At 48.7% G+C, this 19718-nt stretch overlaps 1 protein-coding gene across 10 annotated transcripts in view; it reads left to right on the top strand.

The window, feature by feature from the left end:
- Positions 1–19718, top strand: part of GPR161 (G protein-coupled receptor 161) — a 64400-nt gene that overhangs the window by 35064 nt on the left and 9618 nt on the right. For 8 of the 10 annotated variants that reach the window (XM_061120195.1, XM_061120200.1, XM_061120194.1 and 5 more), the window contains 3 exons: positions 9211–9935; positions 16257–16361; positions 18912–19031. In XM_061120195.1, coding sequence (XP_060976178.1) covers positions 9211–9935; positions 16257–16361; positions 18912–19031 — 950 coding nt within the window. Of the gene's footprint in view, positions 1–2895; positions 3090–8119; positions 8232–9210; positions 9936–16256; positions 16362–18911; positions 19032–19718 lie in introns of those variants that run through there. The other 2 variants (XM_061120197.1, XM_061120199.1) reach the window with 2 other exon arrangements.

Genomic DNA, 19718 nt, shown 5'->3' with positions numbered 1-19718 from the left:
TTCTTAGGATTTTGCCAGCGGTCACTTCATTCATCCCAGGCAAGGGTTCAACTGCACAGAAACAAAGGGGAGATTCAGATTCTGTACGATTTGCAGAACTGGGGAGGGAGCTAGCAGTGGAGTCAGGGGAGACACATAGGGTGCTCAGCAGGGCTGTCATCACTGGGTGACAGGGTCCCCTGGCTCCCTTAGAATCGTCAGGTTTTGAGCCAATGAGTGGTGGCTGGATGGTCCACCCAAGGTGCAGTCCTCCACTAGGCCCAAGGCCAGACTCCTGCTGGTTCTCTCTGACTGGAGGGTTAGAATGAAGGTGACTTCTCCAAGTATGTTCTTCCCCCACCAACAATAAAAATAATACTGAAAATATGAAGAGTAAAATAAGACATGTATACATTCTATGCAGAGTTCCAAAGAATAGCAAGGAGAGAGAAGAAAGCCTTCGTAAGTGAACAATGCAAAAAATAGAGGAAAGCAATAGAATAGGAAAGACTAGAGATCTCTTCAAGGAAATTAGAAATAACAAGAGAACATTTCACTCAAAGATGGGCACAATAAAGGACAGAAATAGTATGGACCTAACAGAAGCAGAAGATATTAAGAAAAGGTGGCAGAGATACATAGAAGAACTATACAAAAAAAGTCTTAATGACCCAGATAACCACAATGGTGTAATCACTTTGCTAGAACAAGACATCCTGGAGTGTGAAGTCAAGAGGGCCTTAGGAAGCATTACAAACAAAGCTAGTGGAGGTGATAGAATTCCAGCTGACTTATTTCAAAACAAAAGATGATGTTGTTAATGTGCTGCACTCAATATGCCAGCAAACTTGGAAAATTCCGCAGTGGCCACAGGACCGGAAAAGGTCAGTTTTCATTACAATCCCAAAGAAGGGCAATACCAAAGAATGTTCAAACTACCGCACAATTGTACTCATTTCACATGCTAGCTAGTATGTGAACTGAGAGTTTCCATATGTACAAACTGGATTTAGAAAATGCAGAGGAACCAGAGATTAAATTACCAACATCTGTTGGATCATAGAAAAAGCAAGAGAATTCCAGAAGAACATCTACTTCTGCTTCATTAACTATGCTAAAGCCTTTCACTGTGTGGATCACAAAAAACTGAGGAAAATTCTTAAGGAGATGGGAATACCCGACCACCTTACCTGCCTTCTGAGAAACCTGTATGTAGGTCAGGAAGCAACAGTTAGAACTGGACATGGAACGATGGACCGGTTCAAAACTGGAAAAGGAGTACGTCAAGGCTGTATATTGCACTCTGCTTATTTAACTTTTATGCAGAGTACGTCATGTGAAATCCTGGGCTGGATGGAGCTTGAGCTGGAATCAATATTTCCGGGAGAAATATCAATAACCTCAGATATGCAGATGACACCACCCTTATGGCAGAAAGCAAAGAGGAACTAAAGGGCCTCTTGATGAAAGTGAAAGAGGAGAGTGAAGAAGCTGGCTTAAAGCTCAACATTCAGAAAACTAAGGTCATGGCATCTGGTCCCATCACTTCATGGAAAATAGATGGGTAAAAAGTTGAAACAGTGACAGGCTTTATTTTCTTGGACTCCAAAATCACTGTGGATGGTGTCTGCAGGCATGAAATTAAAAGATGCTTGCTCCTTGAAACAGAAGCTATGACAAACCTACACAGCATATTAAAAAACAGAGACATCACTTTGCTGACAAAGGTCTGTATATTCAAAGCTATGGTTTTTCTAGTAGTCATGTATGGATGTGAGAGTGAAGAAAGCTGAGTGCTGAAGAATTGATGCTTTTGAACTGTGGTGTTGGAGAAGACTCTTCAGAGTCCCTTGGACTGCAAGGAGATCCAACCAGTCCATCCTAAAAGAAATCAGTCCTGGGTGTTCATTGGAAGGACTGATGCTGAAGCTGAAACTCCAATACTTTGGCCACCTGATGCCTCATTGGAAGAGCTGCCTCTTTGGAAAAGACCCTGATGCTCAGAAAGATTGAAGGCAGGAGGAGAAGGGGACGACAGAGGATGAGATGGTTGGATGGCATCACCGATTCAATGGACATGAGTTTGCGCAAACTCCAGGAGATTGTGCCAGACAGGGAGGCCTGGCGTGCTGCGGTTCATGGGGTTGCAAAGAGTCAGACATGACTGAGCGACTGAATAGCAACAAGACATATCTGTAGACATAGACATATCCATAATCCTACTAATAAGAAGCAATCAATCACTGTTTACATTTTAGCATATTTGCCTCCAGGGATTTTTGGCTGTGTGCTATACATTTAGAAAATAGGCTCAAGGCACTGTGGTTTTGTGACCTGTTTTTTCACTTAACGTGATTGTGAGCATTTTTCCCATGTGCAAATGTCCTTTGAGAACATGTCTTTAGTGGTTACATGGTATTCCATCTTCTGGATGGACTATAGTTTATTTTTACAGTTCCCTGTTAGCTTACTATTCTATATAATAGCACTTTTGAAGAAGACATATGTTTGTGAAATTGTGCTTTCAAAGTAAACACACTTTCAAGATTCTTGGTGTGTGAAAGGCAGGCTCCCCTTCAGAAGGCTGTACAGACGTTCACTCCAGTAGCCACTTGTCAGCATCCTATCAAGACTGATGATAAGCGTTACAAACATAAGTGAGATTTTGTTGGCAGTGGGATGGAATGGATCTCATTGTTTGATTTTCTTTTTTTTTTTTAATCGTTACTTTTGGAATATCCCTTTCTGGGTCCTGGGTCCTGTGGAAGGTGGAGTGGGGGCCAACAGCTCAAGAGCAAAGTGGGGGAATTAGTTTTAAGTGCCTCTCACAGAACTCTCTGTACATAGATGTTCAGTAAATAGTGGCAGCTCTTGAAGGCTGTAAGCTGCTCACTTGGATCTGAGACCTAGATAAGCTAAGAGTGAGAGGTTTTTTCACCAGCAAGCATGACAGATTCTCAAATCATGTCATCCAAATGCATCAAACGAAAGAGAATTTGCCTCTTTCAGTGCTTTATTCCTTGATGCTGGGAATATTTGCTGCCAACCAGGAGTTCCCGGTTTTGTGGCAGAGGCTGATCCGCAGGTGCTGATATGAACACAAAGCAGAAGTAAGTGCTGTCACAGCTCCCGCTGCCACCGATTTTTTAAAAAATATTTATTTATTTGGCTGTGTTGGGTGTTATTTGCTGCTCTCAAAATCTTCAGTTGTGGCACATGAACTCTTTAGCTGTGGCCTGAGGACTCTTAGTGGCAGTCCAGTGGCTAAGACTCTGCCCTCCCCATGCCAGGGGCTTGGATTCAACCCCTGGTCAGGAAACTAGATCACATATCCCGCCGCTGAATCTGATGGTAGGTCCTGGAGCCCATGGGTGGGGAAAAGGTGGCATTTGAGCTAAGGTCTAACAGTGAGTCGGATTGCAAGGGCCCCTTCCACTTTTTCTCATACTCTTGTCTTTTTTTCCTCCCACCCTACCCCCTGCCCACACACTGTCACATACACAGGAGCTGCATCATTAGGTTTCCTGCATAAAAGCCTCCACTTACTCATTTGATAAAAAATCTACTGAGTACCTAATGTGTGCCTGACACAGTTGTTGGTGCTGGGAATATGCAGCTGAAGAAGCACATGGAGGATTTCACAATGTAGGGGGAGAGACACGTGGCCAGGTAATTTCAGGACCGTGTGACGTATATATAATGCCGGTGTGTTTCACATACTGTGAGATCACAGGAAGGAGCAAGGCAGAACGTGGTGAAAAAGCGTGGTCCGTGTTACATAGCCGGAGATCAGAGGAAATGGCCGCAGTGGCAGAAGTGACGTGTACGGACAAATTGACATCACAGTCACCCCACTAGAGCTTTAACCCAGGCATCCCAGACCCTGCAGCCTGGCCCCCCTGTCACTCAGGGACAGAACTATGAATTAAGAAAGGACTTCTGCCTTACTATGACAACAAGTCACCAAGGCCTGGCTGTCTTTGGAAGGTCGTTCATTTCCTTCTGCAGGCACAGCAAGATGGATTTGGCCAGCACAGTGCTTTGCCCAGATCTTTGACTATAATATGCTTATATATAGTTCTATGAATTTTGATGTCTTCAAATATTTTCTTGGCAGGTGCAATTTATTTTTTATTATTGGTCACTTGTGTGGCTGAAAGTACAAATTGACCAGACTGGCTAATTGATCTCTTCATATAAATGATTACCATCTGATCAGGATTTCAAATACCCCTTCTAACACCCCTGGATGTTAGTAGTTTTGGAGGTTGCATATTTGCCTTTTATGTAGGAAACTTAATGATGCGGCTCTTGTGTATGTGACAGTGTGTGTGTGGGGAGTAGGGTGCGAGAGAAAAAAAAACAGTGAGAAAAAGGGAGAAAGAGGTGGAGGAGGCAGGGAGTCAGAGAGAGAGGGAGACTGGCAAGAGGAGGTGGCAGGAAAAGAGAAGTGAGGAGAGCGGGGTAAGAGAGAGATTGGGGTAGAAGAAAGAGATGGGGATAGCTTAAGAAAGTCAAAGAAAACAAGGGTAGGGAGCATGATCTCAACTGAAGTCTTGTTAGTTGCAAGCCAGGCACTACACCCTGCTGTTAACATTTATCCCAGCGAATCCTCACAGCAACTGTTATCAGACTCCGTTTGCAGGTGAGCAAAGTGCAGTTTTGCAAACTGGCCCAAGTCCTCATGGCTATTAAGTAATTTGTCCAATTCCAAGGTGCCAAAGGTTGGGCTTTTAGCCATTAGTACAGTATGCAAAGTCAGTTGTCGATCATCTCTTCCACCCAGTGTATTTAGCTCAGGATTTGTCAGTCTCGGCATGACTGACATGTTGCGCCAGATAGTTCTCTGTTGTGACACGCTGCTCTGTATAGGGTGTTGAGGGGAACCCCTGGCCTCTGCTCACTAAATGCCAGTAGCACCTCCCAACTGTAACAGCCCCCATCGTCTCCAGACGTTGACATGTGTCCCCAGTTAAGGACCCTATGAGCTGGACCCAAAGAAATCCATGAGCCTGGTCAGCAGATGAGCCAGAAAGTCCATCTGGTAGCCCCATGATGAGAGAGCAAAGGTAGAGCATAAAAGAATAGTTGGCTGGAGTGAAATTCACCATTGAGATGTCAGTGTCCTAAACCTGCAATGAGGGTGCAGATCCGGGTGGGCAGCATCATTTGAGCTGGGAGGATGTTCCCTGTGAATAAGTCCAATGTGGTCGCCTCTGACTTAGCCTTGAAGTTTTCAGGGTTTAAGGTCCTGTTAGGATATTTATGTTTTCATTCTGGACTGGAATGAATGAAACTTCAGCTCTAAAATAGTATTTTAAAAGAAAGTAACTAGCATTGTGGGATGGTTACTTATAGTGCTGTCAGGAGATTTTTCAACATAATATAACATGTTCATTCCAAGGTAGCTGTAGTTGGCTTAGACTTTGCTTGTGTTTTTAGTGAAGCCATCTTATAAAAACAGGGGTTGTTTTCTAAGTGATTGGTCTCGTTGCAAGAGAGCTAAGCATTGGAGCCCCTATGGCCATTACAACTTTTGAGTTACACGTGACATCATGACAGCCTCTTTTGGGACCAAGAGTGGTGCTTGGGCTCATGTCTAAAGATGAGTTGTTGGAAAAGATAGAGCATTTCAGAAGACAGTTAAGAGTTTGAGAAACAAAGGAAGAAACCCTCCATTTTGGCCTGTATTAACCTGCAGGGCAGAAGGAGTTGCCTTTGTTCTGTATTTTCTTTTGAGCTTGCAAACTAGGCCTACGTGAAGCTTACGTTTAAAAAAATGAAGTTTCAAATCAATGAAACCCATTTTTTGTGTGTTTGTGGGCAGATGTTGGCATGTTTATATCTTGATGAAGGTGTAGTAGATTTGTGCGTTTCAATGTACATAAATTTTGCCCCCAAAACCTTAAAACCAAAGCAACCGCTGGAGGGTGTGGATATATACAGGCAGCACGCTGGCCTTTCAGGGGCTCTTCTGATTCTAGGAGACTGATCCCTCAGGAGCCAGCACCAACCCCCTGCCTGGGCACCCTGATGGGCCTCTGGGATTCAGCTGGGAGAAATCACTGTTACATCCCAGTGGAATTGCTCGTGCTCCAAACTCTAGATAATCAGTGATACAAAGAAATTTTACCATTGAATAATAATCCTAACTGGTGTTGAGAATAGCCAGAAGGATATGTTTCAGAGGACAGTTTATTAGTTGTAATGATTTTTATGACTGGTTGAACAGGGTTCGTCCAAGGAGCCCGGGACAGCTCACCTTCCTCAGGCCTGGCCTCCCACACCCAGGTATTGTCCCTGAGGTATTGTCTGAGGTCAGAGGGCCTGCATGATTTTTAAATGGGCAGAGGAAAGTAGAAATCCCTGCTCTGTTTCATTTTTTAAAGTGAAGAAAACCTTCCTGGAAGTGCTCCCAATCCTACCCTAGCAAACTCCCCTCACATTTCATCTGCCAGATGTTGTTACACAGGCCAATGCCTCAGCTGGTCACCTGGCAAGGGGTCGGATACCACCAGCACGGCCTGGTTCATCCCCTGGTGCTCAGCAAAGCCACGGGTCCCCTGTGGTCACAGCAGTTTTGCAGGAACAGAATGAAGATTCCGTCTTCAAGAAGGAAGGGGGGACTTCCCTAATGATCTAGTGGTTAAGAATCTGCCTTGCAACGCAGGGGACACAGGTTCGATCCCTGGCCAGGAAACTAAGAGCCCACGAGCCACAGGAAGCTCAGCCCCTGCGCCATCGTTACTGAACTCACCTACCTCAACTAGGGGATCCGTGTGCCGTGGTGAAAGTCCCGCACGGCTCCGTGAAGATCCTGTGTGCACAACTAAGACCTGACCTGGCCAAATAATTAATAACTTCTTAAAAAGAAGGAAGAGGGAAGGTTCAGTGGACAAATACCCGGCTCTGTCCCTATTGCTGTTTAAAGAGAGGCCCCACCCAGCTCTTTCCCCCATTCGGGCACATTCTGTCCTTGAACCAGACTTGCATCCACGGTTTATTTGAAGACTTTAACAGGGTAGCAGGACCTCCCAATCTCCCTTGGAGACTAAGTACCGACAACCTCTCTCTCTTAGTGTTAAGACCTGATCCCCATCCTAAGTGTTTCCCATTTTACAGCTTGAAGGAACTGAAGCTCTGAGAGGTCTGATAACCTCCCCCCCCCCCGACAAGGACACACAGCTAGTAGACTGCAGAATCAAAATCTGAACCCAGGAAATTTCAGCTCCAAAGGCATGCTTCTTTCATGTGGCTTCAGTGCCTTTGCAAGACGCAAACCCAGATGTCAGTGTGAGACAGGACCTGCTTTACCATAGCCTGTGTGTGATCTACCCCGTAATTACGGTCCCATCTCCTCAGGCCTCACACTCAGAAGCACTCTTTCCAGGCTAGACCTTGGCAGGGCCTCGAGGCTTGAGACCAGCAGCCCGTCTTGCCACTGATCACACAGTCTACACAGAGGTGTAGACTGAGGCAGCGGCTCCTCCGTGAAAGCTTATCCAGGCGGCTGGTGCAACTCAGGCTGTGGCCGCCGTCTCTGAGCTGCTAGTGCTTAGGGCTGACTCGGGAAGGCCCTGGTGGAAAAGTGGCTTCACAGTCAATGTGTGGTCATTTCCTGTGGTCCTGCCTGGACCAGGTGGCATCAGTGTGGTCACCCCTGCCCCTCCACACGGTGCCTCATGCAGAAGCCCCATCACTAAACAGCGTTTGTTTTGGATAGAATGTCTGAGTCAGGATGGTGGTGATTTACCTTCAACCCCATGGTCTTAATACTCCCACCCATTCCAGTTAAAGCATCAGTACTCAGCTGGCCAGCAAGGCTTAGTGCTCCCCAGCGCCCTGACTCCTTGTCTCCCTGCCCCACCTTCACTCCTTGCCTGCCTGATTGAGCTACAAGCAGCCTCCCTGTTGAGCCAGTGCATGCGTGCTAAGTCGTCTCAGTCATGTCTGACTCTCTGTGACCCCTGGACTGAGGCCTGCCAGGCTTCTGTCTCCATGGCAGAATTACTGGAGTGGGTTGTCATTCTCTCCTCTAGGGAATCTTCCTGACCCAGGGATCAAACTCGCATCTCTTATGTCTCTTGCATTGACAGGCAGTGCTCATGTGCATCTCTGCACCTTGCCAAGGCTGGCTTTCTGCCTCATCTGCTCCTGGACCAGTACCTCTGATCTCTTCAGACCTGTGTTTATGTGCCATCTCCTCCAAGAAGTCTGCCCTGATTCTGCACTCTGGACCCAAGGCCCCATCAGTATGAATCAGTAACTCTCTAGGCCTCCCTCCCTCACAGAGCTAAGGGATTAGCAACCACCCCTGGTCTGTGAATTCCAGAACAAGAGGATTTGCAGGAAATTGCTGGCATGTGCGTTGGGGACTATAGAGTCAGGTTGCCTGGATTTTTATCTTGTTTCTTCCTCTTCCTTGGCTGGGACAGATTATCTATCCGTTCTCTGCTTTTGGGTCCTCATCTGTAAGATGAAGATAACAATACCGTCCACCACGTCAGACGTTTGTGGGGATTAAATGGAGCCCTTTGCACTCCAGAGCCTCGTACTCTGCTTCTGTGCCTGTCGCCCTCTGCGTCTTTTCACCGGTGTTTCCAGCGTGTAGCCAGGGGAAATGGCAACCCGCTCCAGCATTCTTGCCTGGAGAATCCCGTGGACAGAGGAGCTTGACAGGCTGCGCTCCGCAGGGTCCCAGAGAGTTAGACACGACTGGGTGGCCGAGCACACACACCAGTGCATACAAGGCTTGGCATGTGGCAGGCCTTCAGTTTGTTGAGTGAATGAACCCCGTAATCCTTAGAAGTTATTCTGGTTTCTGAGAACCCTCTGAAAACTGACCTAAAAGGATTAATGTTAGAAACACAAAAGTGATTTGGTTTGATGCATGATTCCTTAGAACTCCTGCAGATGCCTCAAGACTAGCCACAGCCCCAAAACGAGTGGACTCTGGCACGGCAGCTTGGAAGCAGGGCTGCCCGAGCTCTGTGTTCTTCCTGGGCAGTCATTCTCTGATGGAGAGTCCCACAGGGCTGCGTGATGTGGCCAGTCTGTGACTTGTCCAGGGAGGGCTGGGAGAAGGTGCTACTTTTAGAAGTACTTAACCCTGTGGCTGAGTGGAATGAGAGAAATCCAACAAACTCCCTACCTAGGAAAGCAGTGGGCATCCATCCTGGTGTGTTTCTCCTCCAGTTTGCCTCTTCTCACCTCCCTCCATCCCTTTTCCAGCTACTACGCTGTCGTGTACCCCATGGCGTACCCAATGAAGATCACAGGCAGCCGGGCTGTGATGGTGCTTGCCTACATCTGGCTTCACTCCCTCATCGGCTGCCTGCCACCTCTGTTTGGCTGGCCATCAGTGGAGTTTGACGAGTTCAAGTGGATGTGTGTGGCCGCGTGGCACCGGGAGCCCGGCTATACCGCGTTCTGGCAGATCTGGTGTGCCCTGTTCCCCTTCCTGGTCATGGTGGTGTGCTACGGCTTCATCTTCCGAGTGGCCAGGGTCAAAGCACGCAAGGTGCATTGCGGCGCTGTGGTCGTTGTGGAGGTGGACGTACAGAGGGCTGGGAGGAAGAGCTCCAGCACCTCCACCTCCTCCTCGGGCAGCAGGAAGAACGCCTTTCAGGGCGTGGTCTATTCAGCTAACCAGTGCAAAGCCCTCGTCAGCATCCTGGTGGTCATTGGTGCCTTCATGGTCACCTGGGGCCCCTACATGGTCGTCATCACCTCTGAGGCCCTCTGGGGGAAGAACTGTGTCTCCCCAACCCTGGAGACCTGGGCCACTTGGCTGTCCTTTACCAGTGCCATCTGCCACCCTCTGATCTATGGACTCTGGAACAAGACGGTGCGCAAGGAACTCCTGGGCATGTGCTTTGGGGATCGGTATTACCGGGAACCCTTTGTACAGCGGCAGAGGACGTCTAGACTCTTCAGCATTTCCAATAGGATCACAGGTAACTTGGAAACTTGTCAGAAAAGGGATGCCCACCCTCAGGTGTAGCCTTTGGTCCTTGTGGACACTCTGGCAGGTTGATGGGTGAGATCTCAGACTGACTGCAGCCTCGGGGCTTAAAGCATAGGTTTCCTTTGGGGAAGGAGCATCCCAGTGATTCCCAAGCAGATTTCCCAAGCTGAGCAGGGCAGAGGACGCGAGTTCTGTGACCCCAGCCGTGGCCCACTGGCCTGTAGAATACAGTTATTTCTATCTAGAAAAAAAAGAATTTAAGCATTGAACTAGGCCACCGCCTCCTTTCAGTGTTCCTTGAAGCAGAGTCCTTTTTAAAGTGCTCTTTCCCTCCTCAGCTGCTCCTCCTGGATATCCTCCTCCTTGAGCCCTTCCCTCCCCGGTCAGTGGTTTCCATGTACTGTCCCTGGTAATTCAGGATGTGTTGAGGGCAAGCCTCCACTCCGTCACTGAAGTGTCGCTATCTGATATGTATTAAAGCTGCCTCACCATCTGATAACTGATTTCAGAGCTAAGTTTCTGGACACAATCCCATGCCCTTTGATAAGGACTTACTCTAGTTGGGATAAATTTTTTTAAACCTTTTTCTTTTGAGATAATTTTAGACTCAGTGAAGAGTTGGAAAAACAATAGAGAATTCGCATCCCCTCAGCTTCTTCTAGTGCTAACATCTTGCCTAACCATAGCACCATGAGTGCATGGCTATTAACAACTACAAACTTGACTCGGATTTCACCTATATTCCTATTGATGTCCTTTTTCTGTTCCAGGATCCAGTTCAGGATCCCATGTTGTATTCAGTCACAACATCTCCTTTGTCTTCTTCAATCTTTAACAAGTCTTTGTTCTTTCTTTGTCTTCCCTGACTTGCCACTTTTGCAGAGTTCTGTTCAGGGATTTTGTAGACAACCCCTCAATCTGTGTGTAGCTGATGTGTTCTCAAGGTTACTGTTTTGGCAGGATGCTAGGCAGGTGATATGCTCTTCCTAGTAAGCATACCAGGGGCACATATATCTATAGGTCTTATTACTAGCTAATTTTATTCTTGATCTCTTGGTTGATGTCTTAGCTTGGGCTGCTACAACAAAATACCCTAGAATATGGCTTAAACCAAAGACATTCATTTTTCCGCAGTTCAGCGGGCTGGAAGTCTGAAGTTAGAGTGGCAGCCTGGTTGGTTCTGGGGAGGGCTTTCTTCCTGGCCGTCCTCTTGCTGTGTCCTGCCATGGTGGAAGGCTAGGAGAGAGCAAGCTCTCTGGTCTTCCCACCCTCATGGCCTCTTCTAAACCTAATTACCTCCCCAAGAGCTCACTGTGAATACCGTCACACTGGGAGTTAGGGCTTCAGTACAGGAATCTGGGGGAATACTATCAGTCCATACAGTTAGGTTGATGTCTGGCAGGTTTCCCCACTCTAGATTCACTACTTTTTCCATTGTCATTAATAAGTACAGCAGAGGAGATACTTTGAGGTTATGAAAATATCCTATTTCCCCTTCAACCTTCACCCACTCTTTGTAGCATGCGTTGGTGGATCTTGCCTCCAAAGTTACCACTCTGTTGTTTGAGGGAGATTGTCACCTGGATGACCTATTGGAAGGGAGACTCTGAGGGCACCTATCAGATCATATTCATGAAAAGAGCCACATCATTCAGAGTGCAGTTCCAGTCTCTTGCCAGAAGACTTTGGGCAACTCACTGCCTGAGTTAATTTTTCATTTCTAGGAAATCGGCTTTCCACCTCCCCTCCCAAGAGAGTGAAAATTACAACTCTCAATTATGAGTACTCTGAAGTAGTGATGATAGGAGATCTGTTCCATGCGGCAGCAAACCAACATCACTGATTTATCTCATGGACTAATGGAGTGTTTTTTCTTGAGAAAGGAAGGAATTCTGGGACTTTTAAAAAAATTATTTATTTTTTAATTGAAGGATAATTGCTTTATAGACTTTCGTTGTTTTATGTCAAACCTCAACATGAATGAGCCATAGGTATACATATATGCTCTCCCTTTTGAACCTCCCTCCTTGTTTTGACCATAAGAGAGAAAAAAATCTCTCGGGATAGGAGAATTTTAACTCCTGAACTTCCACCCCTTGCTACTGGCAAGACTGTGATACCAAGTGTGACTTCTGAGCCAGGAGAAATACATTCAGGCCTTGCTTTCATTTTACTGATTATTTGTTCAGATTTTGTAAAATCAATTATCTTCCAGGCAAAAAAAAATAAACATTTTGATATTAAGAATGAGGAAAGAGAATGGAGGAGGAGAAGGTAGATAGAATAAAAAGAAACATCTGTCTTGGGGGCCAAGATTTTCTGTGTGAGCCACTGGGATTATCCTAGAAGAGCTTGTAAGGCTGTGAGCACAGATGGGAAACACCATCTGTGGCTGCATTGGCAAGCTCAAGGCAGTGAGCGGTCTCTTCATTGAGGGAGAAGCAGTCTTGTGGGTTGTTGTTGGGCTGAAGACCGTGTGGGATGATGGGTTCTGAATTGTTGGCCTTCCCTTGAATCGGAGGTGGGGGCATCTCTGCTGTCTCTTCCCCAGATGTCCTGACTTTAGGAGGAGGGCAACACCATTGGCAAGAGTCTTAAAAAGAAAGCAGAATGCAGTGCCCGTCCCATCCCTGCACCCTACTCTGGTCACACCAGGAAAACACATGGCCTTTCTGATTAGGAGGGGGAACCCTGGCCTCCGCCTTGCATCCCTGTCCTCTGGCTGAGCCAGGGCTGTGAGCAGACCCCGACCTGCCACTCTCTGTAGGCATGACTTGCATCTGCAGCAGACGCCTAAACCCCGGTGGGCTTTCCCTGCCCCAGCCTGCTTCAGGCTACCTCTCTTACACTCAGAGAAGGAACTTGCTCTCTCCTGTTAGCACAGCATTAAGAAGGGTGATAAGATTCGCTCCAAAGCCAGCAAGAAAAGACTCAGAAGCCCTCTCTCGGTTTTGTTCCTCTCCGTTTGCATGAGCACCTGGAAAGTCCTCACCAAAGGATTCAGTACGTGGAATTATAAACTTTCCTAACAGTGCTTGTGAGCAGGTGCCGTGGCGTTCCACAAACACCTGGAGTTTTCTCCTGCCCCAGAGATGCCAGGCGTTCTACACAGGCAGTCATGTTTATGAAGATTTCATATGTAGATTTCACCCATAATCCATTAATTTTGGTTTTCTCATCCTATTAACCCCAAACTGAAAAAGTGCATCAGTTTAGGTTTTCCCTGGGTACCAGCTCTCACCAGGCCACTATGATACTTTCTGCCTGTGAAGTCATTAGCAGATTACCATGGCGCTCCCTGAGGAATTGAAATCTCTGGCCTCCCTGAGAGTTGCCAGGCAGGGCCACCTCATGGTGGGTAGGTCAGCTCTGGAGTGGACATTGATTCTAGTGCTGAAACGTGCTGCTGCTGCAGCTGCTAAGTCACTTCAGTCGTGTCCGACTCTGTGCGACCCCGTAGACGGCAGCCCACCAGGCTCCCCCGTCCCTGAGATTCTCCAGGCAAGAACACTGGAGTGGGTTGCCATTTCCTTCTCCAATGCATAAAAGTGAAAAGTGAACGTGAAGTCGCTCAGTCGTGTCCAACTCTTCACGACACATGGACTGCAGCCCACCAGGCTCCTACATCCATGGGATTTTCCAGGCGAGAGTACTGGAGTGGGGTGCCGTTGCCTTCTCCGGCTGAAAGGTGCACTAAATGCTAATACTTGGTCTTAGGAGTTCAGTTCAGTCCAGTCGCTCAGTTGTGTCCGACTCTTCACAGTCCCATGGACCACAGCACGCCAGGCCTCCCTGTCCATCACCAACTCCCGGAGTTTACTCAGACTCATGTCCGTTGAGTTGGTGATGCCATCCAACCATCCCATCCTCTGTCGTCCGCTTCTTCTCCTGCCCTCAATCTTTCCCAGCATCAGGGTCTTTTCAAATGAGTCAGCTCTTGCATCAGGTGGCCAAAGTATTGGAGTTTCAGCTTCAACATCAGTCCTTCAGTGAAGGCCACACTACAAATCCAAAGCGGATAGTTGGCTGCAGGCGATTGGAGCAAAGCTGAGGATTTCAGGAGAAAGGGCCAGGAGCTCATCTGGCAACACTGCCATCAGGCCCGACACCCAGGCATGGAGGGAGGCGTCTCCAGATGCCACTCCCACCTGATGCTCGAAGCTCCTGAAACTGGGGGGATAGAGCCTTCCCAGTTATCTTCTGGAGAAAAGGACACTGACTTCCATTTACTAGAGGAAATGGCCCACCTCAAGGCCTTCATAAGGTTTGGACTGGAGGGTAAGAGGCCTGGGGCCTCTGAATTTTCCCCCACTTGCTTCTGCAAGTTCCTTTCCTGTGCCACCGAGCGGTCTTCTGGTTACTTCAGAGTGCCAGTTTCACCCCAGAATTGTACTCCTGTTCCTTTAGCCTCTGAAAGACACTCGTGACTCTTTTGGCTGCGCCAGGCTTCTGATCTGATCTCTGGGCCTGTCACTCTGGGCCATTTTATTTCTTTCTTTAAAAAAAATTTTTTTAAAAGGGCTGAACTGAGCCCAGTCTAGTGTGTTGTTGCTTCATGGGAAGAAACTCAGGGTTGCTGTGCTCATTCTCTAGTGATAAATGCTGGATAAACACAGAATAAAGAGTCTCCACTGGGCTGCCCTGTTTCCAGATCTCTTAGCTGAGCTGCACTGGCCTGGTGCAGAGTCCTCCCACTGGTGGAGACCAGGACTTGTGTTTCGCTTTCACCGCAGCCTCAGCGATGTGTCCAAAGCCCACTGTGGCCTCAGCCATCCCAGTTGGCAGTGGATGCTCCCCCACAGGCTGCCTTCCTCGAGCCCGGCTTCCTGCTGAGACATAGGCATATTCTGAGGCCAAGACCCTGCAGGTGGGTGATCATGTTTGGAATCTTCTCTGGACCCAGCCCCCGACACCAGGGGGCAGCTCCTTGCAAAAGTGTTATCCGAATGTTTCATGTTTCATGAAAAGGGAAGCTCTGTCTGCATGGGCGGCCATGCGCCCACCATCTCCTCCTTGGCTCTGAAAGAGGAAGGAGAGCAAGGGTACTGTCGCCTTCTTCCCTTGAGGAATTATGATGAAAGTATAGGCGGAGGCCTCACCTGTCTGTAAGCGTGCTGTGGGGAAACACAGGTGGTCTGTCATGGCAGGGCCTTCACGGCAGGTAGGTCTTCCTCAGGAGATGGGAGGAGTTTCGCTTTTTGTACTGTTTTTTTAATTGCTAAGAGTGCCTTTCTGTTGTCTCCATGGTCTTTGTGGCCCCCAGCTCTTTTGTTCATAGACTGGTTATTTTCTTAATTTTCTGAGGACACCCAATTAGAATTTTGTTTTCTTAAGCTCCCTGCATGGTGTCCTGCAGATCCTTTTTTTACTCCTTCCTCTTTTGTTCCCCCATTTCTGCTAGTGCTTTTCCTTACATGTCTCCTGATCGTCACTGTCCCTCATGGTTAATAAGGCATACCTGGGCGTGTAGACTGAAGGCTGGAGGGGCTGGGCCGTTTTACAGGCTACCCAGCTCTTGGGGTCTGTGGGGCTTTTCCCTCTGACGGGCTGGGTTTCCCTGGGGACGAGGCCTCTGGCCCCCTGCCCAGGCCGAGTAAGGCAGTGGGGCGGGGGTCCCACTGTTAACAAGCAGCCTCTCATTGTTCCCTCAGTTTTTACACGTTGCCATGTGCCTGGCATCACTAAGGCCAGAGCTGCCCAGTTCACTGTGTCTGCTCTCCTGCCAACATGGAGGGCAGGTCCCTGGGGCCTGAGTTGGGACTAGCAATAGAGGGGACCCACTGCTTCCTGTAGAGTCTGTCCACTGAGCCCGACCTGCCCAGAGACTCCGAGCCTTCAGTTCTTAAGCTTTTGGGGGTCTCCTTCCAGTCCTCCCCTGTTGCCAGCCTCTGCTCTTTTTTGGGTCAGTTTCATTGCCCACCCCCTACCTTCCAACTTACAAACATCCTCTTTGCTTGGGGCTTTCAGCCTCTTCTAAAAAAATACCTTTTGGTATTCAGATAGGCTTGGAAGTTAAAGGAGCACCCACATGCTGTGGTAACTGGAAGATCTCCCAGGACTGTTCACTGTGTTTTCTCTCCCACCTGCCTTGTTGGTGTCTGACATTTGTCATGAGCTCTTCCCCTCTGGTAGGACCTAGTGAATCCTGCCACAGACTCCCTGGGATAAGAACAAGGGGTGAAGCGGAGGACAGGCAGCCAAGACGTTCGTGTCTTCAGTGAATGGGGAGCACTCTTTGCAGGGAGAGCAGGGTGGACAGGAGAGTGGGCCTGGGCACAATCGTGTGGTCAATGCCGACCTTGCTTTGCAGACCTGGGCCTGTCCCCACACCTCACGGCCCTCATGGCAGGCGAGCAGCCCCTGGGGAACAGCAGCAGCACCGGGGACACTGGCTTCAGCTGCTCTCAGGACTCAGGTAAGGCTCCCACCTGCTGCATTTCCCCAGTTCCAGGCAGGAGCATGTGGGCGGGAGGAACGTCTCCCAGGGTGTAGGGGTGAGAGTTCAGAGTCTGGGTTCCCAGCCATGGCTTTTTGCTTTTCAGCATCTCTGCGCCCCAGTTTCTCCCTCTGTATAATGGGAATCTCAGCTCCTGTTCTCTCCGCCATGCAGGGTTGTTGTGAGATTCGAATTAAGTGAAAGCCTTCAAAGTTAAAATGCCAAATGATCATGAATTGTTATGTGAATTATAATAACCACTGACCAGTGCAGGCTCCAGAATCAACCTGCCTGGTTTTCAGTCTTGAGTTGGCTTTTTAAGAGCTGTGTTATCTCAGACAAGCTACTCAGTCTTTTTCTAAACTTTTGAGGCTCCCCATGTGCCCCAGAACTTGGGCACTGTCCCTCTCTCCCTCGTCACGTTTTCACATGCCCCAAGATCTACCTATGGGGAACTTGATCTCTCTGATGAAACATACCTCCATCAATATCCTCCAGACCCTCCCTTAGCTGCTGCCCAGGGGATGGTGCCAGCCCGGGGCTCTTCCCCTCAGCACTGGGCTCTGTGATATCACAGTCTCCTTCTGTGCTCACCAGCACAGAGCTGGAGCACCTCACGAGGTGAGAGGCTCATGGCAGGGATGGGCAGTGTCCCTGCCTCGGTCATTCACAGGGCTGATGAAGCACCGCCATCCCAGGGTGGCGTCTGTCCACCTGCAGGGCATGAACCCAGGGTTCTGCAGCCCGGACCTCAGTGCAGCAGGCTAGCCATGAATATTTCCCTCCCTGCTCTTCCATCTCCCCAGCGGGAACCTTTCGGAAACTCCTCTCTGTCTTGATCTGTTCCCTCATCTGAGCCTGTATTGCGGAATTCTAGGGTGAAGGGCCACGGCAGGGACCCAGACCAGGCCTCCTGTCTTGGAGCATCTCCCTTGGAGGCAGAACATTCCCTGAGAATGCGCCCCCACAGGCAGCCCAGAGGGTTAAACAGCTGGTCACAGCCTCCCTTGTAGACCAAAGTCCCTCTTGTAACTTGAAGGACAGGAAAGTCGCTGTTGCTCCTCAGGCCCTCTTACATCTTCTCAGACAACCAGTAGGGATCCAGAGGCAGGGGCATTTATTCACTAAACAGATATTTACTTGCCAAGCCCCTGCCTTGAGCAGATACTGCCCTATGTTCTAGAGGTGTGCTGGTGAATGGCCCTCATGTGGCTTTAAATAGGCAAATTGTGTGGGCTGCAAATTATACCTCAGTAGTTCTGCTATTTAAAAAGGTCGTAACAGTGATGAGAGGTGTGGCAGAGGAAGCCGAGTGCCATGAGGAAACATAGCGGACTTGTATGCGCTCCCCGTTGGGGAGAGCCCTTGGGAATGGGAGCCTTAGAAAGTTTCTCTGAGGAAGTGATAGTAAAACCTGTAGAGTGAATAGGAGGTGACCAGGCAAAAAGGAGTAAGGGAACGTGCTGTAGCCAGAAGAAAGAGCTTGGGTTCCGGGCTCACGCAGACTGGAGTGTGAGCTTCAGCCTGCCTGCTCTCAGCCACGTCCTCGTGAGGGATGATTCCACTGACTCGGCTCCTGCTGTGCTCCAGGCACCGCTTCACAGCTTCACACGGCCCAGCTCGTAGTTCTCATGACACTTCTGTGAGGTGGACAGAATTATCCCCATTTTATACACCTTGGAGGATGCTGAAGGACTAAGTAACCTGTTTGTGATCCTAGATCTGTCCAACTTGGGAACCCGAGTTGTATAACGTAACCACCATATTGTAAAGTCCTCCAGAGGAGCACATCTGTGCAGGTTGTCCTGGGAGAACATACGTGGAACTCCTGGCTCTGCTTTCTTCCTAATTTGCTGAGCACCAGGCTTTGAAGGGTTGAAAGCTAGACTAAGACAGAGGAGGGCTGGTCCCAACATCTGCCCTGGGGTGGGGTCAGGGTTCTGCTAAGCTCTGCTCCCCTCCACACCCCTCACCACCTGTCTACCCAGTTCTCTCTAATAGAACTTCCTTCCTGCCTGCCTTCCCCCCTACTTTTTGAGGGGCATATTTTTCAATCCCTTTTTGATCCCTAAAGAACTTTACACATTCAGGGTTTATATGTTTATTTAGCACAGCATATTTTAACTAGAATGATAGAAATTCAAACTGTAAGAAAAATCACTCTGAATACAAAGCCCCTTTAATAATGCCTCCCTCCTCCACTCAGTCTGACTCCCCTTCCCTAGTCCAGGTCTGGCTGACTCAGCACTTCTGAGTATGTTATTTCTGGCTGTAACCCATCCACTTGGATAACATTGCTGTTTTTGGTGTGCCTGAAAAGCAGCCCCAGTGGCTGGCTGCAAACCCCCTGAAATGGGACGAGAGACACTGTGTGTCCTGGACAAATCTGCAGGGCAGTTGGTTGCACCTGGTTGTGGGTTTGAATAAATGGGAGAGGGATGCAAGGGGTAAAGTTTAGAGAGGGTGGGACAGAAGGTGAGAGGATCTGGCATTGCCAGTTAGAGGTGCACAATCTGCCCTTGGTTTTAGGAACAGATGTCATGCTGCTTGAAGACTACACGTCAGATGACAACCCTCTCTCGCATGGCACGTGCCCACCCAAGAGGAGGAGCTCGGTGACATTTGAAGATGAAGTAGAACAAATCAAAGGTTTGGTTTCTGTGACTGATGGCTTCAGGGAAATGGGGAAGTGAAAGGTTCTTAGGAAAATTCCTCAGCTGAGCCTGCCCCCACGCCCACCACAGTAGGGGTTCCACCTTTGCCCATCTGCATGTCACTCCGGACCCGACTGTTCTCACTTGAGTCCTCAGTCTTCTAACTCTTAGAGCAAACAGTGTCTAAGGCTGGGCAAGCAGTGGGCTACATAGACACACACTCACACGTGCACACACACACACACACACAGCTGATTCCCACCTCCTCCCTCAGGAAGTTACCTGACCAGTTACACCAGTCTCTGAGCCCTCCAAAGTTTCTTTCCCTTATGGATGCTGTGTGGATATGAATCTGAACTCGGCCTCTCTGAGCCTCGGCTTTCATGTGTGGAAGGTGAAAATAATGGCCCAATAAGTGCTCCAACTTCATGGCAGGGGAAGCTGCCACTTCGATGGTCTTGCCCTCCTGAAGGTGCTGGGGCACTTGGGTCCTGTGAGAGGAGTGAGTTCTGCTGTAATCCGGTTCCTGCATTTTTAGCCCCACCTGTTCTGAATTCAGCCCTCAGCACTCTAGTTGCCTCTGGAATTTGGGGTCTAGTTTCCCTTCCAGATATGCTGACAGAAGTGCCATCCAGGCTGCCCACAGACGGAAGAATCTCTTTTCCTCTGAATGAGATGTGAG

Source organism: Dama dama, chromosome 20 (genome assembly GCF_033118175.1).
Source record: "Dama dama isolate Ldn47 chromosome 20, ASM3311817v1, whole genome shotgun sequence".
Classification (NCBI taxonomy): domain Eukaryota; kingdom Metazoa; phylum Chordata; class Mammalia; order Artiodactyla; family Cervidae; genus Dama; species Dama dama.
The sequence above is the reverse complement of the archived record's forward strand: the minus strand, read 5'-3'. Positions and strand labels throughout refer to the sequence as shown.